Genomic DNA, 27,168 nt, shown 5'->3' with positions numbered 1-27,168 from the left:
CGACAAGAGGAGCTGCTAGTACAGACGACGCTGATAGCGGGCAACCATCTTCTCGGTGGTCTTGCACCTATCGAAGGCCCAAGCTTCAGCGATGACCTAGAGCGGCGGCATGTCAGTCTTGGCGAACACCACCAAGCGGTGCACCCAGTGTCGCTCCGAGCATGCCTCCGCCTTGGTGAGGCATCTCCCTACCCTCGACAATGAGGACGATGTGCAACGCTAGCCACTAACGCTCAGATAGTAGTCGAGGCGGCTACGCAGCTTTGACTGGGATGACTCTTGCTTCACAGGAGTCAGGCACCATTTAGCATCGGGGCGACAGGGACGACTACACGCGGAGTCTAATCTGGACACCATGGTTGCATAGAGGAGATGACAACGCCAGACCCTAGTCACTCAATGAGTCCCTTAGTGCAATCTCCATGTGCTGCTGGAACTCGCCATCTGTCGCCGCCGCAGGGCATGGGCGGTTGCGGCTGCCGAGTCCTCGCCGCGTGCTCGGCCTAGTCGATCTCCTCCTTGTCAACCCGCTTCTCCTTCACGGTGGACGAAGACGGACCCGGTGACTGGGGATAGCGCCGCATATCGGATCCGGAGCCCTGGCGTGGCGGTGGCTGCGTCGAGTGGTAGCCGCCAAGCAACCACCACGCCCGGGTGCGCTCGTTATCCTCCTCGGGCATCTTTTTGTCTATCGCGGTGGCCATTGGAGGTGCGGTGTGCGGTAGATTTGGGAGATGTGGAGGACTGGGTGAGGATAGGGTTTGGGAGGGGAGGTTGTCCGACTTTAAAGCTGAAGTGGGCTTCGCGGGCGGCACAGGCCGGCCGGGTTTGAATGCAGGTCGGCGACAAGCCGATGTGAGCGGCATCAATGCCGGGGGCTCTAGACATGGGAAGGGTGAGCCCAGGTTGTCGGACGCCGAGGCGGCGAATGTCCAAACTCTCCCGCCCCGATTTGGGGCCGGCATTGGGATTTCGAACGTCCGAACTGGTCCAACCCAAAATGTGTGTCCGCATTAGAGGTTTGAAAGTGGTCGAACCATCTGATCAAGACGATTTGATGAGTCATGTTGGAGATGCCCTACGGGGCTATGGGGTGTAGCCATGTGGGGGTGTGCGCGCGCGAGGAGTGGGTCAGTGGGATGGGCAACCCAGTCCACCAAACTAGTGGAGTGTGGGGTGGGGAGGTCCATGCTGGTCGGCTATCCACTACAACTACACGAGTTGAGATCCTCCCGACTAGGCCCCTCATTGCATGTGTGTGCCCCTGACCCCTGTTCATCATCTACACGAGTTCCGAGGCAGAGAAATCACAAAAGACCGATAGAGGGATACGCGAGCATGGGAGATGGAGAGGACCATGAGGCTGTTCGAGATGGAGACGCATGGCGGCCAGGCGGTGTACATGCTCCACGCCGTCACGGTGGCCGCGGGGATCCTCCTGCTGTTGTACTACCGGGCGATGCACTACAGCCGTCGGCGAGGGGAGCGCGGCGTGGCTGGGCATGCTGGCAGCGGAGCTCTGGTACACCGCCTACTGGACCGTCACGCAGTTCGTGCGCTGGAGCCCCCTCCGCTGCCGCCCCATGAGGGACAGGCTCACTGCCAGGTCACTACGACGTCCGGGGGCTGTATGCTTCGGTTGTGTCACGCCATCAAAAAAACTAGGGTTGTTTCCAGAATGAGATTGTATACCGAAAAAGGCTTTCACCCCGCTTTATAAATAAAGCAAACCGCCAGAGAGCGCACAAACATGGACTAGTTCACACACACACACACACCTAAGTCACACAACAGGAAGTACAGAAGGTTCTGCTGAGGGCACAGCTCAACAAGCCCAAAAAAGGGAAAAAGGGGGCGCCGGAGCAGTCCGGAGCACAGGAGACGTCTAGTCGGGCTCCAGGGGTGGCGGCGGTGGCTGCGGCGACAGACGGACGGCCATCGAGCGAAGGTCGGCGATGAAGGCGGAGATGGCGTCCCGATCCTGAGGGCGGCTAAGCGGCTGTCAAAGCTGCAAGTAACTAGACAGTTTGAAAAGAGCGTCAGTAGCCCGCCGAAGAGGAGTGCCCTGAATCACAAGCTTGTTGCGAATCGTCCAGAGGGTCCGAGCGATCGCCCCAATCTCAAGCCACCTAATGTGGCGCGAGGACAAGGGGGAGTCCTGGAGTTCGGTGAATAGGTCGGGGAAGTTGGTATGGCACAAATTCTCGCCCACCACCTCCCTAAAGCAGGTCCGGACAAATTGAGCTGACACACAGGAGAAGAAGATGTGATTCGAGTCTTCAGGGACACCGCAAAGAGGGCATAAGCCAGAACCCGGGCCATTGCGCTTGAGGACCTCGACCCCAGACGGGGTCCGACCACGAATCCACTACCACATGAATATCCAATTTTTCAGTGGAAGGTGAATAGACCACACTGCCATAAGTGGGGGAGGTGCAGAGGAGGGGGCGATGGCCTGGTATAAGGACTTGGTGGAGAATTGGCCAGAAGGCTCAAGGCGCCAGCGCACTTGATCTGGCCCAGCATCCACCATCGGCTCATGGAGAGTGACCCAATCAAGCAACTCCTGCCAGGCGGCGGTATCCGGAGGCCCAAATGGCCTACGGAATGCGAGGTGCCCTAAGTCAATAAGGGCCCTCCCAAATGAGATCAGGGGGTCAACAGCGATGGAGAAGAGGTCGGGGAAGCGAGTCGCGAAGGGGGTGTCGCCGGCCCACCGGTCAAACCAGAACATCGTAGCAGCCCCAAATCCAACCGAGATGGAGGTCTCGATGCGGAGGACTGGGAGAAGTTGGACAACCGACTGCCAGAACTAGGAGCTGCCAGTGCCCTGGCAGAAGGCTAGGGGTTGCCCACGCAGGTACTTATTCTAGATGATGTCTAACCAGAGGCCACCGTGACCTTACGAGATGCGCCATAGCTAGCGGGATAGGAGAGCAATATTCATGCGTTTAGAGCACATGATACCGAGGCCACCTTGTTCATGAGGCTTGCAAATGTCAGGCCAGCTGACCATATGGTACTTCTGTTTATTATTGTCGCCAGCCTAGTAGAAGCGGGACTGGACCTTGGCGATTTCATGGTGGGGCATCTCGTGCAGGCTTTAGAAGCTCATGAGGAACAGGAGGGGGCTGGAGAGGGAAGAGTTGATGAGGATCGTCCGGGCCGCCTTAGACAGCCACCAACCCTGCCATAATGCGCGTTTGTAACTTGGCAACGGTTGGACGTAGGTCCGCGACAGTGAGCCGGGTGTCACTAATGGGCATTCTGTAACGCCCACGATGTGGCTATATCTCCCACGTGTCGAGGCACGACTTAGAGGCATAACCGCATTGTGGTTTTGTCGCAAGAAGGGTCATCTTCACACAATCCCATGTAATGAACAAGAATGGGATAACGAGAGTTGGCTTACAATCGCCACTTCACACAATACATAAATATAATCCATACATCATCCAAAATACACACATAGACCGACTACGGTCAAAATCCATATGAAAATAAGATAACCCCAAATGCTAGATCCCCGATCGTCCCAACTGGGCTCCACTACTGATCATCAGGAAAAGAAACATAGTAACGACCACGTTCCTCGTCGAACTCCCACCTGAGGTCGATTTCGTCATCTGCACTGGCATCGTCGGCACCTGTAACTGTGTTGGTAGAATCTGTGAGTCACGAGGACTCAGCAATCTCACACCCGCGAGATCAAGACTATTTAAGATTATAGGAAAGGATGGTGTAATGAGGTGGAACTGCAGCAGGCACTAAGCATATATGGTGGCTAGCATACGCAAAAGAGAGCGAGAAGAGAAGCAGCGGAACGGTCGTCAACTAGTAATGACCAAGAAGTGATCCTGAACTCCTACTTACGTCAAACATAACTCAAACCGTGTTCACTTCCCGGACTCCGCCGAGAAGAGACCATCACGGCTACACACGCGGTTGATGTGTTTTAATTAAGTCAAGTGACAAGTTCTCTACAACCGGACATTAACAAATTCCCATCTGCCTCATAACCGCGGGCACGGCTTTCGAAAGATAATACCCTGCAGGGGTGTCCCAACTAGCCCATTATAAGCTCTCACGGTCAACGAAGGATAAACCTTCTCCCGAAAAGACCCGATCAGTCTCGGAATCCCGGTTTACAAGACATTTCGACAATGGTAAAACAAGACCAGCAAAGCCGCCCGAATGTGCCGACAAATCCCGATAGGAGCTGCACATATCTCGTTCTCAGGGCACATCAGATGAGCAGTCCGTACAACTAAAACCAATCCTCGAGTTTCCCCAAGGTGGCGCTGCAAAGGGCTCTAGTTTGGACCAACACTCAGAGGAACACTGGCCCGGGGTTTAAATAAAGATGACCCTCGGGCTCGCGAAAACCCGGGGGAGAAGGCTTAGGTGGCAAATGGTAAAACCAAGGTTGGGCCTTGCTGGAGGATTTTTATTCAAGGCGAACTGTCAAGGGGTCCCATAAATCACCCAACCGCGTAAGGAACGCAAACTCAAGGAACATGATCCCGGTATGACGGAAACTAGGGCGGCAAGAGTGGAACAAAATACCAGGCATAAGGCCGAGCCTTCCACCCTTTACCAAATATATAGATGCATTAATTAAATAAGAGATATTGTGATATTCCAAAAATATCCATGTTCCAACATGGAACCAACTTCAACTTCACCTGCAACTAACAACGCTATAAGAAGGGCTGAACAAAAGCGGTAACTTAGCCAAACAACGGTTTGCTAGGAAAGGATGGTTAGAGACTTGACATGGCAATATGGGAGGCATGATATAGCAAGTGGTAGGTAGCATAGCATGGCAATAGAACGAAGAACTAGCAAAGCAAAGATAGAAGTGATTTCGAGGGTATGGTCAGCTTGCCTGCAAGGTTCTCAGAGTTGTCGAAAGCTTGATCCTCGTAAGCGTACTCAACAGGTTCCTCGTTCACGAACTCATCTCCCGGCTCTACCCAACACAAGAACACAAGCAATGGAACCACAATCAATCACGGGAAATGCACAAGCAACATGATGCAAAACATGAATGATATGCGAGATTGGATATGCGATGCATATGCGTGCTCCGAAAGGAAAATGATGAACAAGGCAGTAACTTAGCAAACCAAGCATGCCACTGGAAAGATGAGATGATTTCGGTCAAAATCGATATAAAGATCACCGGAAACGGATGCACGGTTTGCAAATGGCAAGCAAAACAAGAATGACACGAATCTGTGATTAACAGCATGATAGCACTTAGAATGCAACAAGTAACAATGCTACAGCACTCCAATATAGCAACAAAGCATATGGCAGTAATCTACAGGTGATGCTTGACAAAAGATGAACACTGAGCTACGGCTAGATCACAACATAACAGGCTAAAACAAGCATGGCAAAAGTGCAAAAGATATCAGGTTCACAGACTTGGAGAAATTACTGGACATGGCAGAAACAGCATCAGTTAACAATGTTCAGAGCACGAAATCAACATGCTACAGGAAATTAACATGGAAAACAAGGCATGGCAGTATTCTACTAAATGCATATGACAAAAGTACCTTACTTACCGTGAGGCAAAAAGGACCAGAAGATATGATGGCAACCATGTAAACATAGCAAGTTTCGTTAACAGGTTTCAGACTTGGCAGAAAACAGAGCATGGCAGAAACAGTAATATGAAGGCATCTTGATGAGCTTGATGCACTCACCACAAAGAAATGCATGACAAAACAAGCATACCTACAGCAAGATGGCATATTTATGAAGCTACCCATGGCAAGAGCAAGTACATAGCATGTATGAAACAACTACAACAAGCTTGCCAAAATTGAATATCATGTTAAGAATCTGCCAGCAATATTTTATAGCAAAAGTAGAGCAAGATTGAGTCATGCTACGTCACTCCATAATTGCAAACAAGGCCATTAATGGATCAATTACAATAATATCTACAAAACATCCTTACTGAACATCACCAAAATAAGCATGGATCTCTCTGTAGCCACATGGATACATAGCAACAAAATAACAGCAGTCACAGACTTGGTGAAATTACTAAGTCCCTGAAATCAGAAACATTACGAAGTCTAGTTTGCATGCTTGTGCTAGTCACCACATAGATCACAAAAATACATGGAATACACCCCTGTAAAGATGGCATGGCATACAACAAAACACATGTAGAGCTCATGACCATAAGATGCACAGAATAAATGCAACAAAAATAACAAAACCCTAAGTTCTGATAAGTAACAACATATAACAGCAACTAGCACTCTTGCACCAGAGATTTGGGCATCAAGATGGACTCAAATGAACATGGTGCAATGGAACAGAATGAAGAGCATCTCGAGACGAACATTTCAACATATTACACGCGCGAAACGGAGCTATATGCAGAGAGTTATGATGCGATGAACAGGTGCATGTACTGTAAAAAAATAAGGACTTCAAGAATTTGAGGAGGGAGAGAGGTCAACCCTAGGGCAGTCCCGATCGGATCTGGCTCGAGCTCAGCTCGCCGGAGTTGCGGACGGCCGGAGGAGAGGAGGGAGACGTCACCGGCGTGGAGAGGAGGAAGAAGAGCTCGGGCGGCGGCGGAGGACGACGGCGGCGGGGTCAGCGACCGCGGGCGGAGGAGGCGCGGCGGCGGCCTCGGGTGGCGGCAAGGCGATGCGGCGGTGGCGCGGGCGGCCGGAGGAGGCGAGGCGGCGGGCGGGAGGCGCCGGCTCGGGCCGCGGGCGAGGACGCGCGGGCCCGTGGGGGCCGGATGCGGGCTCCCCGGGCCGCGGGCGTACGGGCGGCGGCGGCAACACGTGGCAGGCGCGGACTGGCTGCGAGGCGGCGGCGCGATTCGTCCGGTGCCAGGCGGACGTGTCCGGCGCGCGGAGGGAGAGGCTAGGGTTTCGGGGATCCAGAAATGTCGGGGAGTCTCACATATTTATAGCTAGAGGGAGCTAGGAGAGTCCAAACGGAGCGCGGTTTTCGCCCACACGATCGTGATCGAACGACCTAGAGCATGGAAGAGACTTAGAGGGGGTTTGGGCTGTTTAGAGAGGGGTTTTACTGGAACACACAAACGGACTTTGCGGTTACCCGGTTACCCGTTGGAGTACCAAACGACCTCCAAATGGAACGAAACTTGACCGGTGGTCTACCGGTGGTATACCAAGGCCACTTGACAAGCCTCGGTCCATTCCGAGAAAGTTCAACACCCGCTCACGAAACGAAACAAGAGGGGTGCGGCGGAGGAGGTGGGAGTGCCGGATTGCAAAACGGACAACGAGGAAAATGCTCGGATGCATGAGACGAACACATATGCAAATGCAATGCACATGATGACATGATACGAGATGCATGACGAAAACAAAATGCAAAACAAAGGACAAAACCCGACCACGAAGGGAATATCATAACACATAGCCGAAAATGGCAAGAGTTGGAGTTACAAATATGGAAAGTTACATCCGGGGTGTTACACATTCCCAGGTAGGTCGTGGGGAAGGAGCCCAGGCGGCAGTTGAGCCGGTTGGCAACGTTCAGGGATTTTGCAGGAGAGTAGCCCAGCACCATCACATCACTCTTGTCAAAGTTGATCTTGAGGCCAGACATTTGGATCATACCAGCCATGTACTCAGGTGGTGGTGGGGCATTGCCACCACTACCACGACCACCTGGTCTAACCATCCTGCTAATATATAACAGGGGTTCAGCATTGAGAAATTTGCAAAGACAAGGATCATTCATGATGAAACATGCATAATGAAAGGAGCACGATAGCTACTACATAGTAGTCGGCATAACTTACAAAAGGGGTCATGCATAGAGTTCAGTACACAGAGTTCAGTACATAGACTGAAACATCATAGGCGGCACACAGGCTCGCGGCGAATGCATCTAAAACTAACTAAGCAAGACTACATCAGTCCCAAGAGGTACTGTGGAGAGTAATCGTAGCCCGACAGTTGGTAGTGAGGCAACGGATAGCCCTCCACGTCAGCAGACTGGGGGCCGCGAATACTCAGGTGTAGAGCTCGACGCTCAGGTGGCAGAAGAGGACCAAGTGCGGGAGAGTAGCCTCCCACCTCTGGCCAACCGACACCGTGGGGCATCACAGACGAGTCAGCGGAAGCAACAATATCTGAGTACAGACATAAGTTAAACAAGTTTGCCTTAAGAAGGCTAGCACAAACTAGGATACAGATCGAACGAGGCGCAGGCCTCCTGCCTGGGATCCTCCTAACTACTCCTGATCGTCGTCAGCGGGCTGCACGTAGTAGTAGGCACCTCCAGTGTCGTAGGTGTCGTTGTCGACGGTGGCGTCTGGCTCCTGGACTCCAACATCTGGTTGCGACAACCAGATAGAAAGGAAAGGGGGAAAAGAGGGAGAGAAGCAACCCTGAGTACTCATCCAAAGTACTCGCAAGCAAGGAGCTACACTACATATGCAGGGGTATATGTGTAAAGGGGCATATCAGTGGACTGAACTGCAGAATGCCAGAATAAGAGGGGGATAGCTAGTCCTGTCGAAGACTACGCTTCTGGTCATCTCCATCTTGCAGCATGTAGAAGAGTGTAGATTGGAGTCCTCCAAGTAGCATCGCATAGCATAATCCTACCCGGCGATCCCCTCCTCGTCGCCCTGTTAGAGAGCGATCACCGGGTTGTATCTGGCACTTGGAAGGGTGTATTTTATTCAGTATCCAGTTTTAGTTGTCATAAGGTCAAGGTACAACTCCGGGTCATCCTTTTACCGAGGGACACGGCTATTCGAATAGATAAACTTCCCTGCAGGGGTGCACCACATAACCCAACACGCTCGATCCCATTTGGCCGGACACACTTTTCTGGGTCATGCCCGGCCTCGTAAGATCAACGCGTCGCAGCCCCACCTAGGCTCAACCGAGAGGTCAACACGCCGGTCTAACCCTATGCGCGCAGGGGTCTGGGCCCATCGCCCTATGCACACCTGCACGTTGCGAGGGCGGCCGGAAGCAGACCTAGCCTAGTGGCGTTCCAGTCCAATCCGGCGTGCGCCGCTCCGTCGCTGACCTCAAAAGAGCTTCGGCTGATACCACGACGCCGGGATACCCATAACTACTCCCGCGTAGATGGCTAGTGCGTATAGACCAAATGGCCAGACTCAGATCAAATACCAAGATCTCGTTAAGCGTGTTAAGTATCCGCGAACGCCGACCAGGGCCAGGCCCACCTCTCACCTAGGCGGTCTCAACCTGCCCTGTCGCTCCGCCACAAAGAGCCACTTGCGGGTACTCCTACGAGCCGACCCGACTTTAGTCATGACATTTGTCATGTATATAGTATATAAGTATATACCCGTGATCACCGCCCAGGTGATCACGGCCCGATAGTATAGCACAGCAGACGGACAAGAATGTAGGGCCACTGATGAAAAACTAGCATCCTATACTAAGCATGTAGGATTGCAGATAAAGGTAACAACAGTAGTAGCAAGGATAGGCTATGCATCAGGATAGGATATCGGAAAGCAGTAACATGCTACACTACTCTAATGCAAGCAGTATAGAGAAGAATAGGCGATATCTAGTGATCAAGGGGGGGGGCTTGCCTGGTTGCTCTGGCAAGTAGGAGGGGTCGTCAACTCCGTAGTCGAACTGAGCAGCAGCAGTGTCGGTCTCGTAGTCTACCGGAGAGAAGAGGGGGAAGAAACAGTAAATACAATGCAAACATAAGCATGACGATGTGTGACATGACAACGAGCGGTACTAGGTGTGTCCTAACGCGACAGTAGGTGGTACCGGCGAAGGGGGGGAACATCCCGGAAGTATTCCCGATGTTTTGCGTTTTCGGACAGATGGACCGGAGGGGTAAAGTTGCGAGTTCGATAGTTTAGGGAGGTGTGGTGGACGAACGGGCTGCGTATCCGGATTCGTCTCGTCGTTTTGAGCAACTTTCATGTTGAAAATATTTTAATCCGAGTTACGGATTAAAAGATATGATTTTCTAAAGATTTTATTAATTTCTGGAATTTAATTAATTATTTAATTTAATTCAAAATTTGGATTTATGACATCAGCATGATGTCATGCTGACATCCGCAGTCAACTCGGGTTGACTAAGTCAAACTGACATGTGGGTCCAGTGGGACCCACCTGTCATTCTCTGTTAAGGTTAATTAGGGTTTAGCTAAATAATTACTGTTTAATTAAATTAACTAATTAATTAGATTAATTTAAACATGATTAATTAACTTAATTAATTTAGTTAATTAATTAATTAATTAATTTTATTTTTATTATTTGTTTTATTATTAATTTTATTTTTATTTATTTATTTATTTATTAACTAGTTTATTATTTTTATTATTTTTATTATTATTTTTCATTTCATTTTCCTTTTTTTTTGTAAACATTCTGTGGGGGGGGGGGGGGCGGGCCCCGTTTGGTAGTGGCCCAGGGCCATAGCGGGTCGGGCGTCGGGCATAGCCCGAATGGGCGCTGCGGGCGTGGCCGGCAGGGGCGCATCCGACTGGGCGCCGGCGGCCACAGCAGGGCGCCGGAGCAAGAGGAGGGGGGGTGCCAGTGGCCAGGGGCGGCCGGAGTCGGCGCGGCGAAGGCCAGCGGGCGCGGGACGCGGCCGGTGCGGCGCATCCGCGGCGGCGCGGGCGGCACCGGAGCGGGGCACGGGAAGCGGCGGCCAGTGGCGGCCAACGGCGGGCGGGCCCGGCGCAGGGAGCTCGCACGGGAGCGACCTGGGGGCGAGGGTGGCCACAGGCAGGCGCGGCAGTGTGCGCGCGTGCGGGCGGGAGAGACGGGGCGCGGGGGCGCGGCCGGTGCTTGGTCGCGGGAGGCCAAGGCCGGCGCGGGCGGTGCACGACGGGGGGGAATGGGGCTGCGGGAGCGCGAGCTCGCGCGCAGCCACGGGCGCGAGGCAACGGCGCGGGCCGCGCGGCGGGGCGAGGGAAGGAGAGGAGGGGCGTGGAGGCCGTGGCCTCACCGGGGGTGTAGGGACGGGGCAGCGGGGCTCGTGGAGGGGGTCGGGGACGATGCGACGCAGGGGAGGAGGCGAGGCGACTCCGGGCGACGACGATCCGGGCGGCGGCGGAGAGGTCCAGGGGCGGCGGGGGTCGAGCGCCTCCTCCTCGATCCCGATCGGGGGAGAGGGGGAATATTTCGGGGGGAGTGGGGAGGCTGTCGGTGGGGAGTGGGGGGGAAGGAGTGGATAAGGGAGAGGAGTGGGGGCCGACCTGGGCCGGCCTGGTTGGCCCGATGGCCAGCTGGGCCGCGGTCCAGCAGGGGGGGGGGGCTGTTGGGCTAGGGTCCAGTGGGGGGGAGGGGGGTTCCTCCTTTCTTCTTCTTTTTTTCTGTTTGTTTTCTCTGTTGCATTTTCTTTTTTTTTTCTTTTCTGTTTTACATCATTTTAAAATAGTTAGGCATTATCTAAAAATATGTTTTCTCCACAATAATTACCAGTGCAATATCTGGCACCCACCGAACATTTTTGTTTAAATTTTTGAAAACTTTTATTATTGACATTAATTTGAATTTAAATTTTGAAACGGTTTCGAATCATCGCGAGGTTAACAACAGTAACCGTGGTGACGTGGCATCATTAGCGTGGGATTACTGTAGCTTAATTATCCGGGCGTTACAAATCTCCTCCACTACAAGAAATCTCGTCCCGAGATTTAGGAGGTAGAAGGAAACAGTGCGGGGTATTCTTCACGCAGACGATCCTCTCGTTCCCAAGTGGCCTCATCTTCAGAATGGTGCGACCACTGGACTTTGAGAAACTTGATCGCCTTCTGACGTGTGCGGCGTTCAGCTTGGTCGAGAATGCGGACCGGATGCTCCGTATAGGAGAGGTCTTGCTGCAATTCGAGCACTTCATGATCCACTGCTCGGATTGGGTCCTTGAAGCAACGGCGGAGCTGTGACACATGGAACACATCGTGAACCTGAGAAAGGTTCGGCGAAAGCTCCAGTTGGTATGCCACTTTTCCATGCCTTTCGAGAATAGTGAATGGGCCAATATAGCAAGGAGCTAGTTTGCCCTTGATCCCGAAGCGGTGAGCACCCTTCATTGGTGTGACTCGAAGATAAGCCTTTTCGCCAGGTTGATAGACCATGTCTTTATGATGACGGTCATACTGACTCTTCTGACGTGATTGAGCAGTCTTGAGATTCTCACGAATAATGCGGACTTGTTCTTCGGCATCTTGGATAATATCCGGACCAAAGAGTGGACGTTCCCCAGTTTCTGACCAGTTCAGAGGGGTTCGGCACTTTCGTCCATATAACACTTCGAAGGGGGCCATCTTCAGACTAGCTTGATAGCTATTATTATAAGAGAACTCAGCATACGGGAGAGATTCCTCCCATTTCTTGCCGAAGGAAATAACACAAGCTCGAAGCATGTCTTCGAGAACTTGGTTGACGCGTTCAACTTGCCCCTGCGACTGAGGATGAAATGCAGTACTGAATGACAGATGAGTTCCCATAGCTTCTTGGAAACTTGCCCAGAATCTTGAAGTGAATAAGCTACCACGGTCTGAGCTGATAACCAATGGAATACCGTGGAGTGAAACAATCCTGGACATATAGAGCGTTGCCAACTGGCTAGCAGTGATCGTTTCTTTGACCGCCAGAAAATGTGCAACTTTGGAAAGCCGGTCAATGACAACAAGAATAGCATCATTACCTTTTTGTGATTTGGGAAATCCAGTGACGAAGTCCATCTCAACATGGTCCCATTTCCATTCAGGAATAGAGATAGGTTGCAGAGTTCCAGCAGGCTTTTGATGTTCTGCTTTGATACGACGGCAAACGTCACACTCAGCAACATACCGAGCAATGTCTTGCTTCATATTAGACCACCAGAATCTCTGACGGATGTCTTGGTACATCTTTGTACTACCAGGGTGGATACATAGAGGCGTATCATGAGCTTCTTTCATAACCTCCTGTGTCATATCCAGGTTTTTCTCTGCACATGGCACCACTAGGCGGCCCTTGAAGTATAAGGTGCCATCTTCAGCAATAGTGAAGAATGAGGGCTTTCCCTCTGCGAGGTAGCGCTTAATCTTGTGGGCTTCAGGGTCATACTTCTGTAGCCTTTTGATGCTATCCACGAGATCTGGTTTAGCAACTAGGGTATTGAGGGAACCCTGGGTAACAACGTGGAGGTTCACCTTGCCAAACTCCTTAGGAGGGGGAGCGAGTGCACCCGGAGGGACAATATGGAGGTTCAGCTTCCTGAATTCTTCAACAAGCGAGGGTTGAACTTTGTGAACCTGGAGGTGGTTGCAGTAAGACTTGCGGCTCAAGGCATCAGCCATTACATTAGCCTTGCCTGGCGTATAGGAAATACCCAAGTCAAAGTCTGCAACAAGCTCCATCCATCTCTGCTGACGGAGGTTCAGGTCTGGCTGAGTAAACAGATACTTCAGACTTTGGTGGTCAGTGAAGATCTCGCAACGATTACCGAGAAGGTAATGTCGCCACTGCTTCAGCGCATGTATGACAGCAGCAAGTTCGAGGTCGTGAACAGGGTAGTTCTCTTCGTGAGGGCACAATTGCCGAGAGGCATAAGCAATCACTTTGCGGTCTTGCATTAGGACACAGCCTAATCCTTGACGGGAAGCGTCGCAGTAAATGACGAAGTCCTTCTTAGTATCAGGTGGAGCTAGAACTGGGGCAGAAGTCAACTTGTCTTTGAGTGCCTGGAAACTTTCCTGACATTTGTCTGTCCATTGGAACTTGACGCCCTTATGCAACAGGTTAGTCAGAGGCCTGGCGATCTTGGAGAAGTTCTTGACGAATCGACGGTAATAGCTGGCGAGACCGAGAAAACTACTGACTTGCTTAACGTTCTTGGGAGGAGTCCAATCAAGAATAGCCTGAACTCGCTCGGGGTTGACGGCAATACCATCCTTAGAGATGACATGCCCAAGATAGGTTACTTCCGGTAGCCAGAATTCACATTTGGAGAACTTGGCGTATAGTTGATGCTCTCGTAGCTTTTCCAGCACAAGTCGAAGATGTTCAGCATGTTCTTCTTCGTTCTTGGAAAATACCAGGATATCATCCAGATAAACCACAACGAACTTGTCGAGGTAATCCATGAATATATAGTTCATCAGACGAGAGAAGGTGGCTGGAGCATTGGTTAAACCGAAAGACATGACGGTGTACTCGTATGAACCATATCGAGTCACGAAGGCGGTCTTTGGGATATCCTCTTCGCGAACACGGATCTGGTGGTAACCCAACCTCAAGTCGAGCTTAGAGAACACTGACGAACCCGCCAGTTGATCATACAGATCATTGATCCGAGGAAGAGGGTATTTATTCTGAATGGTAGCTTGGTTTATAGGACGGTAGTCTTGAACTGATCTGTTTGTCCCATCCTTCTTCTTGACAAAGAGAGAAGGTGCTCCCCAAGGAGAGCAACTTGGGCGAATGAATCCTTTGCGAAGAGATTTGTCGATTTCCTCCTTAAGCTCAAGGAGTTCATGCGGCGGCATCTTGTAGGGTCGCTTGGCTATAGGAGTGGTGCCTGGCTTCAAGTCGATGATGAATTCGACAGCTCTAGCAGGGGGAATCCCTGGAAGTTCTTCAGGAAAGACGTCGAGGAATTCACGCACGACGGGAATGTTTTCAATGCCCTCGAGTGGTGTAGCGTTCAATGCATTCAATGCATAGAGCCTTGCCTCGGCATTTTGCACCAGATGGGCTTGGTAAGTAACTATCTCATCTGAAGGGTGTAGCAGATGGATGGTCTTAGTGGTGTAAACGATTGAGGCAGTATGCGCTTTTAACCAATTCATTCCCAGAATGAGATCGATGCTACAAGACTTCAGTACGATGGGAGAGACAAGAAATTCTAGTCCTTCGATTTCAACGGGGACGTCGTTGCAAATCATGGAGGTTCGACATTGGCCCGCAGGGGTGTGTACTAATAGTGAAGCATTCATGTCTTCGCTTCTAATGCCATGCATGAATGCAAAATCTTCTGACATGAATGAATGTGATGCACCTGTATCAAATAAAACGGATGCTGGTACTGAATTTACGAGGAGTGTACCCATCACATAGCAGGCTGGTCTTGAGCTTCGTTGAGATCAACGTGGTTGACATGCGCACGACCATAAGACTTAGCATTGTTGTTGCGGGGCTGGTTGTTACCACGGCCAGTTGCTGGAAGGGCCAGTTGATTCTGGTTCTGGTTGCATTCTCTAGCATGGTGCCCTGGTTGACCACACCTGAAGCACAAGCCATTATTGGGAGTGGGAACAGGGGCTTGGGACGGTGGGGCTGGAAGTCTTGACTGCCTAGATGGTGGTGGAGGCAGACGAGGTGCAGCATAGGTCTGCCTTGGGGCAGATGCATTTGGACGGTACATGCTGTTCGGGATCCATATCTTACGCTTCTGTGAGGGCGAGCCCGAAGATGAGCCCGTGTCACGGTTGCGCCTGTGAGAGCTCCGGTATTCCTGCAGACCAGTTTCGACATTGATGGCCTTGTTCACCAAGGTGGCGAAATCAGCAAAGTCATGCACTAGAAGTGCGAGCTTGATGTCAGCTTGGAGGCCATCACGGAACTTCTCCTGTCCGCGTGCATCAGTTGCAATGTCCTCCTCAGCATAGCGAGATAAGTCCAGAAACTCCCGCTGATAAGCTTCAACAGTTTTGTTGCCTTGGGTGAGGTTGCGGAACTCACGCTTCTTCCGGTCCATGACTCCTTGAGGAATGAAGCGGGCACGGAAAGCAGCTTGGAAGTCTGGCCAGGTGATGATTGTTCCAGCTGGCAGAGTACGCCTGTGGCTGTCCCACCATTGAGCTGCGGGTCCCTTCAGAAAGAAGGAAGCAAAGTTGACATAGCTGGCAAGGGCTACATCGGCAGATTCCATCTCATAGGTGATGTCACGGAGCCAGTCATCAGCATCCAGAGGCTGAGTTGAGCTGCGGTACATAGTTGGGTTCAGGCGCATGAAATCCTGCCGAGTTACTGGGGTTGGTTGCTGGTCCATATTGGGGCGAGGAAACTGAGCCATCATATTTTCCATGAATTGGCGGTTCAGTTCAAACTGTTGGATCATACCAGCCATGTACTCAGGTGGTGGTGGGGCATTGCCACCACTACCACGACCACCTGGTCTAACCATCCTGCTAATATATAACAGGGGTTCAGCATTGAGAAATTTGCAAAGACAAGGATCATTCATGATGAAACATGCATAATGAAAGGAGCACGATAGCTACTACATAGTAGTCGGCATAACTTACAAAAGGGGTCATGCATAGAGTTCAGTACACAGAGTTCAGTACATAGACTAAAACATCATAGGTGGCACACAGGCTCGCGGCGAATGCATCTAAAACTAACTAAGCAAGACTACATCAGTCCCAAGAGGTACTGTGGAGGTAATCGTAGCCCGACAGCTGGTAGTGAGGCAACGGATAGCCCTCCACGTCAGCAGACTGGGGGCCGCGAATACTCAGGTGTAGAGCCCGACGCTCAGGTGGCAGAAGAGGACCAAGTGCGGGAGAGTAGCCTCCCACCTCTGGCCAACCGACACCGTGGGGCATCACGGTCCTGGCTGGGTAGATCGTAGTACGCGGTAGCTGTCCAGATCGGACAAAGGGGTGCAGCAGCGTCAGAGCACGGTAAAGGTGCTGACGGGTGGTGTACATCTCCTGGCGAAGAGCTCGGTTAGCTCGATCCAGCCCATCAGCATGCAGAACCAGGTTCTGATGGTAGAAGGGCTCTCGGGTGACAGTGGAGTAGGCAGCAGTATAGTATCCCTCCGCACGAACATCAGATGCGATAGCAATGTGCCTGAAAGGGGAGGTGTCCAACTCCCGATACTCTCCACGAAGACGTGTCAGAGCAACATAGGCAGCATCGTGGACAGCCATATCGATGGTCACATCAACACCATGTGCGGTGTGCAGCACAGTAGTGGAGTCAAACTCCCGCGAGTAGAGGTGGACGATGGCACGGTACTGCTCCTGGTTAAAGTCCTGGTACTCCTCGTAGACGGTGTACTCAGGGTGCCAGCGATAACCCAGATAGGTCATCATCTCAGCTAGCACAGCCGGTGATCCCGAGGCACCGATGGCCGTCGTGTGGCGCACGACCTGCCTCGTGGGTTCCATCTGAAAGAGAAGACGTTTCAAAGGAGTCAAATGACAGTGTGTGAATTGTTCAAAATACTATTCTAGGAAACAACTATGGCTTATCCAACTTTGGGGTGAATGCGGTCACGGGATCCTAGTGTTAGAGTTAGTAAATTCGTTTAACCCGAGTAGAAGAGAGTTCAGAGTCCCAGAGTAAAGGTCGAGGAGTAAAAGATCCTAGTACCACCCAATGGCGACGTGGGCCCGTCAGACACACAGCCTATGTTAGTAAAAGTTTTTGTAATGTCTAGACTCGACTTCGGCCAAGGAGTGTGGAAAGGGGATTCCTACAGGCAGTCGGCTCTGATACCAACTTGTGACGCCCCCGATTTGACCGTACACTAATCATGCACGCAAATGTGTACGATCAAGGTCAGGGACTCACGGGAAGATATCACAACACAACTCTAAAACATAAATAAGTCATACACGCATCATAATACAAGCCAGGGGCCTCGAGGGCTCGAATACAAGTGCTCGATCACAGACGAGTTAGCGGAAGCAACAATATCTGAGTACAGACATAAGTTAAACAAGTTTGCCTTAAGAAGGCTAGCACAAACTGGGATACAGATCGAACGAGGCGCAGGCCTCCTGCCTGGGATCCTCCTAACTACTCCTGATCGTCGTCAGCGGGCTGCACGTAGTAGTAGGCACCTCCAGTGTCGTAGGTGTCGTTGTCGACGGTGGCGTCTGGCTCCTGGACTCCAACATCTGGTTGCGACAACCAGATAGAAAGGAAAGGGGGAAAATAGGGAGAGAAGCAACCGTGAGTACTCATCCAAAGTACTCGCAAGCAAGGAGCTACACTACATATGCAGGGGTATATGTGTAAAGGGGCATATCAGTGGACTGAACTGCAGAATGCCAGAATAAGAGGGGGATAGCTAGTCCTGTCGAAGACTACGCTTCTGGTCATCTCCATCTTGCAGCATGTAGAAGAGTGTAGATTGGAGTCCTGCAACTAGCATCGCATAGCATAATCCTACCCGGCGATCCCCTCCTCGTCGCCCTGTTAGAGAGCGATCACCGGGTTGTATCTGGCACTTGGAAGGGTGTATTTTATTCAGTATCCAGTTCTAGTTGTCATAAGGTCAAGGTACAACTCCGGGTCGTCCTTTACCGAGGGACACGGCTATTCGAATAGATAAACTTCCCTGCAGGGGTGCACCACATAACCCAACACGCTCGATCCCATTTGGCCGGACACACTTTTCTGGGTCATGCCTGGCCTCGTAAGATCAACGCATCGCAGCCCCACCAAGGCTCAACCGAGAGGTCAACACGCCGGTCTAACCCTATGCGCGCAGGGGTCTGGGCCCATCGCCCTATGCACACCTGCACGTTGCGAGGGCGGCCGGAAGCAGACCTAGCCTAGTGGCGTTCCAGTCCAATCCGGCGCGCGCCGCTCCGTCGCTGACGTCAAAAGAGCTTCGGCTGATACCACGACGCCGGGATACCCATAACTACTCCCGCGTAGATGGCTAGTGCGTATAGACCAAATGGCCAGACTCAGATCAAATACCAAGATCTCGTTAAGCGTGTTAAGTATTCGCGAACGCCGACCAGGGCCAGGCCCACCTCTCACCTAGGCGGTCTCAACATGCCCTGTCGCTCCGCCACAAAGAGCCACTTGCGGGTACTCCTACGAGCCGACCCGACTTTAGTCATGACATTTGTCATGTATATAGTATATAAGTATATACCCGTGATCACCGCCCAGGTGATCACGGCCCGATAGTATAGCACAGCAGACGGACAAGAATGTAGGGCCACTGATGGAAAACTAGCATCCTATACTAAGCATGTAGGATTGCAGGTAAAGGTAACAACAGTAGTAGCAAGGATAGGCTATGCATCAGGATAGGATATCGGAAAGCAGTAACATGCTACACTACTCTAATGCAAGCAGTATAGAGAAGAATAGGCGATATCTGGTGATCAAGGGGGGGGGGCTTGCCTGGTTGCTCTGGCAAGTAGGAGGGGTCGTCAACTCCGTAGTTGAACTGGGCAGCAGCAGTGTCGGTCTCGTAGTCTACCGGAGAGAAGAGGGGGAAGAAACAGTAAATACAATGCAAACATAAGCATGAAGATGCGTGACATGACAACGAGCGGTACTAGGTGTGTCCTAACGCGACAGTAGGTGGTACCGGCGAAGGGGGGGAACATCCGGGAAGTATTCCCGATGTTTTGCGTTTTCGGACAGATGGACCGGAGGGGAAAAGTTGCGAGTTCGATAGGTTAGGGAGGTGTGGTGGACGAACGGGCTGCGTATCCGGATTCGTCTCGTCGTTCTGAGCAACTTTCATGTTAAAAATATTTTAATCCGAGTTACGGATTAAAAGATATGATTTTCTAAAGATTTTATTAATTTCTGGAATTTAATTAATTATTTAATTTAATTCAAAATTTGGATTTATGACATCAGCATGATGTCATGCTGACATCCGCAGTCAACTCGGGTTGACTAAGTCAAACTGACATGTGGGTCCAGTGGGACCCACCTGTCATTCTCTGTTTAGGTTAATTAGGGTTTAGCTAAATAATTACTGTTTAATTAAATTAACTAATTAATTAGATTAATTTAAACAGGATTAATTAACTTAATTAATTTAGTTAATTAATTAATTTTATTTTTATTATTTGTTTTATTATTATTTTTATTATTATTTATTTATTTATTTATTAACTAGTTTATTATTATTATTTTATTTTTTTCATTTCATTTTCCTTTTTTGTAAACGTTATGTGGGGGGGCCCGTTTGGCAGTGGCCCAGGGCCATAGCGGGTCGGGCGTCGGGCATAGCCCGAATGGGCGCTGCGGGCGTGGCCGGCAGGGGCGCACCCGACTGGGCGCCGGCGGCCACAGCAGGGCGCCGGAGCAAGAGGAGGGGGGTGCCAGTGGCCAGGGGCGGCCGGAGTCGGCGCGGCGAAGGCCAGCGGGCGCGGGACGCGGCCGGTGCGGCGCATCCGCGGCGGCGCGGGCGACACCGGAGCGGGGCACGGGAAGCGGCGGCCGGTGGCGGCCAACGGCGGGCGGGCCCGGCGCAGGGAGCTCGCACGGGAGCGGCCTGGGGGCGAGGGTGGCCACAGGCAAGCGCGGCAGTGCGCGCGCGTGCGGGCGGGAGAGACGGGGCGCGGGGGCGCGGCCGGTGCTTGGTCGCGGGAGGCCAAGGTCGGCGCGGGCGGTGCACGACGGGGGGAATGGGGCTGCGGGAGCGCGAGCTCGCGCGCAGCCACGGGCGCGAGGCAACGGCGCGGGCCACGCGGCGGGGCGAGGGAAGGAGAGGAGGGGCGTGGAGGCCGTGGCCTCACCGGGGGTGTAGGGACGGGGCAGCGGGGCTCGTGGAGGGGGTCGGGGACGACTCGACGCAGGGGAGGAGGCGAGGCGACTCCGGGCGACGACGATCCGGGCGGCGGCGGAGAGGTCCAGGGGCGGCGGGGGTCGAGCGCCTCCTCCTCGATCCCGATCGGGGGAGAGGGGGGATATTTCGAGGGGAGTGGGGAGGCTGTCGGTGGGGAGTGGGGGGGAGGAATGGATAAGGGAGAGGAGTGGGGGCCGAGCTGGGCCGGCCTGGTTGGCCCGATGGCCAGCTGGGCCGCGGTCCAGCAGGGGGGTTCCTCCTTTCTTCTTCTTTTTTTCTGTTTGTTTTCTCTGTTGCATTTTTTTTTCTTTTCTATTTTACATCATTTTAAAATAGTTAGGCATTATCTAAAAATATGTTTTCTCCACAATAATTACCAGTGCAATATCTGGCACCCACCGAACATTTTTGTTTAAATTTTTGAAAACTTTTATTATTGACATTAATTTGAATTTAAATTTTGAAACGGTTTCGAATCATCGCGAGGTTAACAACAGTAACCGTGGTGACGTGGCATCATTAGCGTGGGATTACTGTAGCTTAATTATCCGGGCGTTACAACTTCGTGAAGAACTAGCACCCCATCCAGGATATACTGCCCTTGGATAAAGGCGGACTGGTTGGGGTGGGTAATGTGGTCGGCTAGCAGGGTCAACCTATTGGCGTACCCTTTCGCTAGAATCTGAAAAATCACGTTGATGACCGTGATCGGGCGGAACTGGCGAATGTTGGAAGCCCCAGGGACCTTGGGGATGAGCGAGATGATCCCATAGTTGAGGCATCCGAGGTCGATGGACCCAACGTAGAAGTCGTCGAAGATGGCCATAATCTTAGGTTTAATCACGTTCCAGAAGGTCTGGAAGAATTTAACCGGAAGGCCATCAGGCCCCGGCGCCGAGGTAGGGTTCATGCCTTTAATGGCAGCCCAAACCTCGCCCTCCGAGAAGGGGGCCATGAGGGCCGCGTTCTCCGCGTCGAAGACTAGCTGGATGCCGGTCCAGCAATCTAGAGCCAATGAAAGGCCGCTCCTAGGAGCAGCGGAAAACAGGGCCCTATAGAACCCATCAACATGGGCCCGGATGTCACAGGGGAACTGACGGAGAGTTGGGCCATCCCAGAGGAGGGGGTGGTGTTGCGTCTACGACGGCCATTCGCAGACTGTTAAAAGCCAAACTAGTCCTGCGATGGTGATGGAGCTGACAGTAACGCCTACTATTTGTTAGCCTGTTGTGTATATATCTTCGAAATAAAGCAAATGCATTCAGCTCTTTTTTTGTGAGCTTGTGACAATGCCACCCACCAGGTCAATGGTATAAACAGTGACATGCCTTTTTTTACCATAAACGATGAACATGCCGCAGACCTTTGATGTACATCGACTGATTTTCTTGAAGCTCTTGGGCTCAGTGAGGCACACAAGAGCCCATCGTCACAACTCACAATAATGAACCACATATTCAAGAAAAGAAATGTAACAAATTCAACAAAACATAACAGACGATCTCTAGGCGTGTTTTCCATAGAGAGGGGCCCACCTTATTCTAATTCTCATGATCTAGTAGTTCTATATACTTCTAATTTTCTTAATATTTGATAGTAGCCTATGAGTTACAGTCTTATAAAACGCGTAGTACTTGAGTGCACTGAGAATCTACATTAGGCTAGCTTTAAAGTGACGCCGGCCAACAAATAGGACTACTTTTCTGTTAACAAATTAGACAAAAAGTTTGATGCTTTCGTTTTTTGAACTTTGAGTACACCACAAGGGTTTCTATTTTATGCTACAGCAGTTAAAAAGCAAATGGTCAGATTGTTTAGAATTATGATTGCCAAGATAGAAGACTGTATCAAGGACAAAGGGCACATATTAAGATCAGAGATCACTAACCTAAAAGTAAATAAATAAGCTAGACTGAGATGCCTTTTCTCTAGAAAAAAGATGGTAGCTAGATAATAAAGGTAAGGACTAAATCAAGGGTTGGTTTCTTGTAAGAATAAGTCCATTTGAACACCTCAACTCTTGCGACTCTGGAACAAACACTCAACTCATAAACCAGGTACCTCAGACTCATTCCTCTCAAAGCTGGATCCAAAAGTAGTGAACTGTTTTGATAGTTTAAGGGTGTCAAGTGTACGGTTCTACTGCTTTGAAACATGTGTTTCCCGCACTGAGCGTTAGTGCAGTTACTTTGTCATCTGCAGAAGGTACGGAGAAAGCCTACCTTGTGTGGATATCTTTGTATGCACCACACATCCACTGTCAGAGCCACCAAGTCTTGTCATCTCCACCGTCCTATCGCTCATGGCATACAATTACCCAGCCGAGAAACTTAGTGTGTACCTTTCTGATGACGGAGGTTCAGTTCTCACTTTCTATGCTCTGTGGGAGGCCTCCATATTTGCAAAGCATTGGATACCATTCTGCAAGAGATACAACATTGAGCCAAGGTCACCAGTCGTTTACTTCTCAGAGTCAGATGGGCATCAAGATTTGTGCACCCCAAAAGAATGGTCACTTATCAGGGCAAGCAGATTTTCCAAACATCTTTTTTAAACACATGTAATCAAATGTCTATTGAATAGAGAACAACATGGCACACGCATGTGACTAGATAAGATAATTAATATTCAAGTGCAGCCTACCCGTAGTGCTCAACATTTGGCATGGCAACTGACACCTTTAATTTTTGGACAGGAGATGTATAAAGATATGACCGAGCGAATTGATACAGCTATTTTGTCAGGTAAAATTTCGGAGGAAGTCAAAGCAAACCATAAAGGATTTCATGAATGGGACCAAGAAAATACCTCAAAAAATCACCATCCAATTGTTCAGGTAGCTTTCCTGCCCTCCAAATTTGAGTAAAGGTTTGCATGATTCTGGAGTAAATAACTTGCATGCTATTTGGGAGTTTCAAGTTATATAATCCTTCCTTTTGCTAGATTCTAATAGAGGGCAAAGACAAAAATGCAAATGATGATGAAGGAAATGTGCTACCAACACTTGTGTACATGGCACGGGAGAAGCGGCCTCAGCACCACAATAATTTCAAAGCTGGAGCAATGAATGCTCTGATGCACTCTATAATCTTGCCCCATTGTACTAAGCATGCAATTTATTGTAAATTTTATAGTGTTCATTAGCCCATTTTCTTATACTAATTCTTAGCAGCATATTAGTTGCCACATATATTCTATATAGTTTTGAAGTTTTTAGTAAACATTAATGTTTGCAATAGTAACCAAATTGGCAAAATGCTATCATGCAATTTCGAGTTCACACTCTAATAATTCATTTTGTGTCATTGGATTGTCCGTAGAGTTGAGGGAGTGCAAAACTCTCCACTTCTTTAATACTCCCTCCGTCTCGGTTTACAAGGTGTGCACGTAGTTCTAGGTCATTCATTTAGCTAACTAAACAAGAGTTATATGTCATCAAAAGTATATCATTGGATTTTTAAGCAGATGTAGTTTCTAAACAAATATTTTTCATCACATACAAGGCCTCTCCCAATGCTTCACCTTGTACGGGTGCTAAGCCTGCCATGTAGGCGAAAAATCTGATGTGGCAAGACAATTAAGAGGAGAGAGGTGGGTTTGGTGACCCGAGGAAGAACCAACGCCAAGCACACGAACCTAGGCAAAACATTTAAATGAAGCAAACTCACCAATGCATGAGAGAGTTTAGTAGCTAAGTCATTAAATGAAGAGAGCTTAGCGACAACAGGTTAAGCACCTATGCATTGCGGACTATAGTTGCTAAACTAATGCACTTAGCACCTTATCACTACAAAAAAAGACACATCCGTGACATTTTGGGCCGAACGAAATTTTTTTCTGTCATACATATGACACTTCTATGACGATAATTGTGACAAAACCCGGTATCATCATAGATGTGGTGGGCTCCTACTTCTATGACAAAAAATCATGACAGAAAATGGGCTTTTCGTCCTCGGCGGGCCGGAGACGCAGCTGCATGACATTCTTTGGGCCATCCATGACGGAAAAAACCGTGGTAGAAGCGAGGGCGAGGAAAATTTCGGGGAGTTCCCGGTTACGGTGGGAGGTCGGGGGCCGAGCGATGCGCGTTTCTCTCATACACGTACGCGCGTGTGTGCGAGGCGTTGGCTCTAACTGAACCCGAGCGAGGCGTTGGGCTCTAACTGAACTCGAGTGATTGCACTGCAGGCTACGCGTTATTGAACCCGAGCGATCGATCGATGGCTGTTAACTGAACCCGATCGAGCGATTCCTTCGCTACTGCTGCTAACTGAAGCCGATCGATCCTGCCTCTGGATGAACAGTGAGCGTTGCTGGGGGTTTGGATGAACAGTTCCTGGTGGGGGTGGATGAACAGGACCCCATGGTGTTGCCTCTGGATGAACAGGACCCCGATCGATCGAGCCGGTTGGGGCTGGATGAACAGGACCCCGTGGGGGGGCAGGATGAACAGGACCACCCCATGGAGGGCAGAATGAACAGTAGACGGTGGAGGGCTGGATGAACAGTAGCCCGTGGAGGGGTGGTTGAACAGGAGCCCGTGGAGAGGGCTGGTTGAACAGTAGCCGGTGGAGTAGTGCGTGGTGGAGGCTGGATGAACAGGAGCCCGTGGATGAACAGTCGCAGGTGGAGGCTGGAGGAGGTCGACGGTGGATGAACAGTAGCCCGTGGAGGCTGGAGGGGGTCGACGGTGGAGATGAACAGTGTCCCATGGAGTCCCGTTTTGCGGTACGCCACACCTCTCCCGATGAACAGGACCCCCGTTTCGACCGTAGCGCTCCAATACAAGTCCGTTTCCTCCGTTTTGTGGTACGCCACACCCCTCCCGATCAACAGGACCCCCGTTTCGACCGTAGGAGGTCCGTTTCCTCCATTTTGCGGTACGCCAGACCCCTCCCGATGATCAGGATCCTGTTTCAAACGTGGCCGGTCGAACACAAGGCCGTTTCCTCCGTTCTGCGGTACGCCAGGCCTCGTTTCCATCGGCTGTTCCCTCCAAGCCCTCCCGATGAACACGACGATGCATTCCGTCCCGACCCAGCCGGTTGGCTCCCCATGAACACGACGACGACGCTGTTTCTCCGTTCTGACCCAGCCATGTACACGAGCCCTGGCCATACGTATGCGCGAGTAGGCGTTCGAGACCCTGCCCGTATGTACGTACGTGGCCGTATTTTCTCTCTTGCACACTGGCCGCTGTACGTACGTGTACATGCTACGTGCGCGCCTCTACTACGACACGTGCGCGCCTCTACATCGACCAGTATGTACGTACATGTTCGCGACCAGAATGACAATGCTACGTACGCTTCGACCAGGTGGGTCCCGACTGTCAGGCACTTCCTTGCCTGCGAAGATGTAGCTGGTGGGTCCCAGCAGTCAGGGAGGCGAATCGTTTTTTTTGCCCGGACGCACTTCCTTGCGTGCGAAGATGTAGCTGGTGGGTCCCTGCAGTCAGGGGGAAACGTTTTTTTCGTGAAATACGATGGACCGTCCGGTGGGTCCCCGCTGTCAGGTGGAGGAATAATCATTTTTCGCGTAATAAGGCGGCACTTCCTTGCTGCGGCTGTGAACCCAGCTGTCAGCCTCTCCATGTACAGTCCACGTCCGATGGAAGCCGTTCCTTGACCACGTTGACCACGCCGCGCTGAGAGCACCAGGGCGGTGGACGACGGCGAGCCTAGGAAGGGGATGACGCGGAGCCGGGGAAGACGCGGCAGTGGAAGCCCGCGCGGAGAGGAGTACGAGGGTTCACTGGTTCGGCTGCGGTGTGAGGCTGCCATCGCCGCAGGGCCTGGCCAGCGGTGGGAATAGTAGGGAGCGGTGACTTCTCCGCGGCACACAGCCGGCCACGGGAGGCAGGAGCATGCGGCACGCCCGGCGCTGCTTTGGGCGGCTCGAGCAACAAGACCAGAGGTTGAAGAAGCACTACGGCCGTTGGATGGACATCATACGGTCACTGGAGCTAGAATCGTGCATATTGACTAAGTTGACAAAGCCCTCCGTCCCCGTCAACTTAGTAGTCCCACAAGTCAGCCTGCCATTATACTGGGTCCCAGCTAGCAGGGGGAGTATTCATTTTTTGTGCGTAATAAGGACGCACTTCCTTGCGTGCGAAGATATAGCTGGTGGGTCCGAGCTGTCAGCGGCGGTAACTTTTTTTCGCGAAATACAGAGGCCCTTTCGGTGGGTCCCAGATGTCAGGTGGAGGAATCATTATTTTGCGCGTAATAAGGAGGCATTTCCTTGCGTGCGGCCGTGGACCCAGCTGTCAGCCTCTCCACGTACAATCCACTTCAGATGCATGTCGGTCGTTGACCACGTTGACCAGGCCGCGCCGGGAGCACCAGGACGGTGGACGATGGTGAGGCCTAGGAAGGGAACGACATGGAGGCAGGGAAGACTCGGCAGTTGTTTCCCACGCGGAGGGGAGTACGACTATACGAGGGTTTGCTGGTTCGTCTACCGTCGCCGGAGAATAACAACATGTGTGGGTGAGTAGAGGGATGGCTAGGCCAACGATGGGAGTACGGTGGGGCGGTGAAGCCTGCGCGGCAGCACAGCTGGCCGCGGGGAGGAGGGAGCAGGCAGTCCCGCCGGCGCTTGTTTGAGCGGCTGGAGCAGGAAGAG

At 51.4% G+C, this 27,168-nt stretch overlaps 1 protein-coding gene across 1 annotated transcript; it reads left to right on the top strand.

Annotated features, from left to right (window-relative positions):
- Nucleotides 1-1,345: 1,345 nt before the first annotated feature.
- LOC109786292 (cellulose synthase-like protein E6) lies at nt 1,346-23,401 on the top strand. The gene is made up of 3 exons (XM_020344871.1): nt 1,346-1,522; nt 22,715-23,059; nt 23,231-23,401. Exons 1-3 carry the CDS (start codon nt 1,346-1,348, stop codon nt 23,399-23,401), a joined length of 693 nt encoding a protein of 230 aa, XP_020200460.1.
- Nucleotides 23,402-27,168: the final 3,767 nt, after the last annotated feature.

Source organism: Aegilops tauschii, chromosome 5, assembly GCF_002575655.3.
Source record: "Aegilops tauschii subsp. strangulata cultivar AL8/78 chromosome 5, Aet v6.0, whole genome shotgun sequence".
Lineage (NCBI taxonomy): Eukaryota > Viridiplantae > Streptophyta > Magnoliopsida > Poales > Poaceae > Aegilops > Aegilops tauschii.
Note: the sequence above shows the minus strand (reverse complement) of the source record. Positions and strands in the feature narration are given on the sequence as shown.

What these genes read in the sequence shown, in the direction of transcription:
- LOC109786292 (XM_020344871.1), top strand. Translation starts at nt 1,346, where the DNA reads ATGGAGAGGACCATGAGGCTGTTCGAGATGGAGACGCATGGCGGCCAG. An exon ending in ATGCTGGCAGCGGAGCTCTG is followed by an intron (nt 1,523 to 22,714) that starts GTACACCGCCTA and finishes ACTGAGCGTTAG; the next exon opens with TGCAGTTACTTTGTCATCTG. An exon ending in AAGAATGGTCACTTATCAGG is followed by an intron (nt 23,060 to 23,230) that starts GCAAGCAGATTT and finishes ATTTTTGGACAG; the next exon opens with GAGATGTATAAAGATATGAC.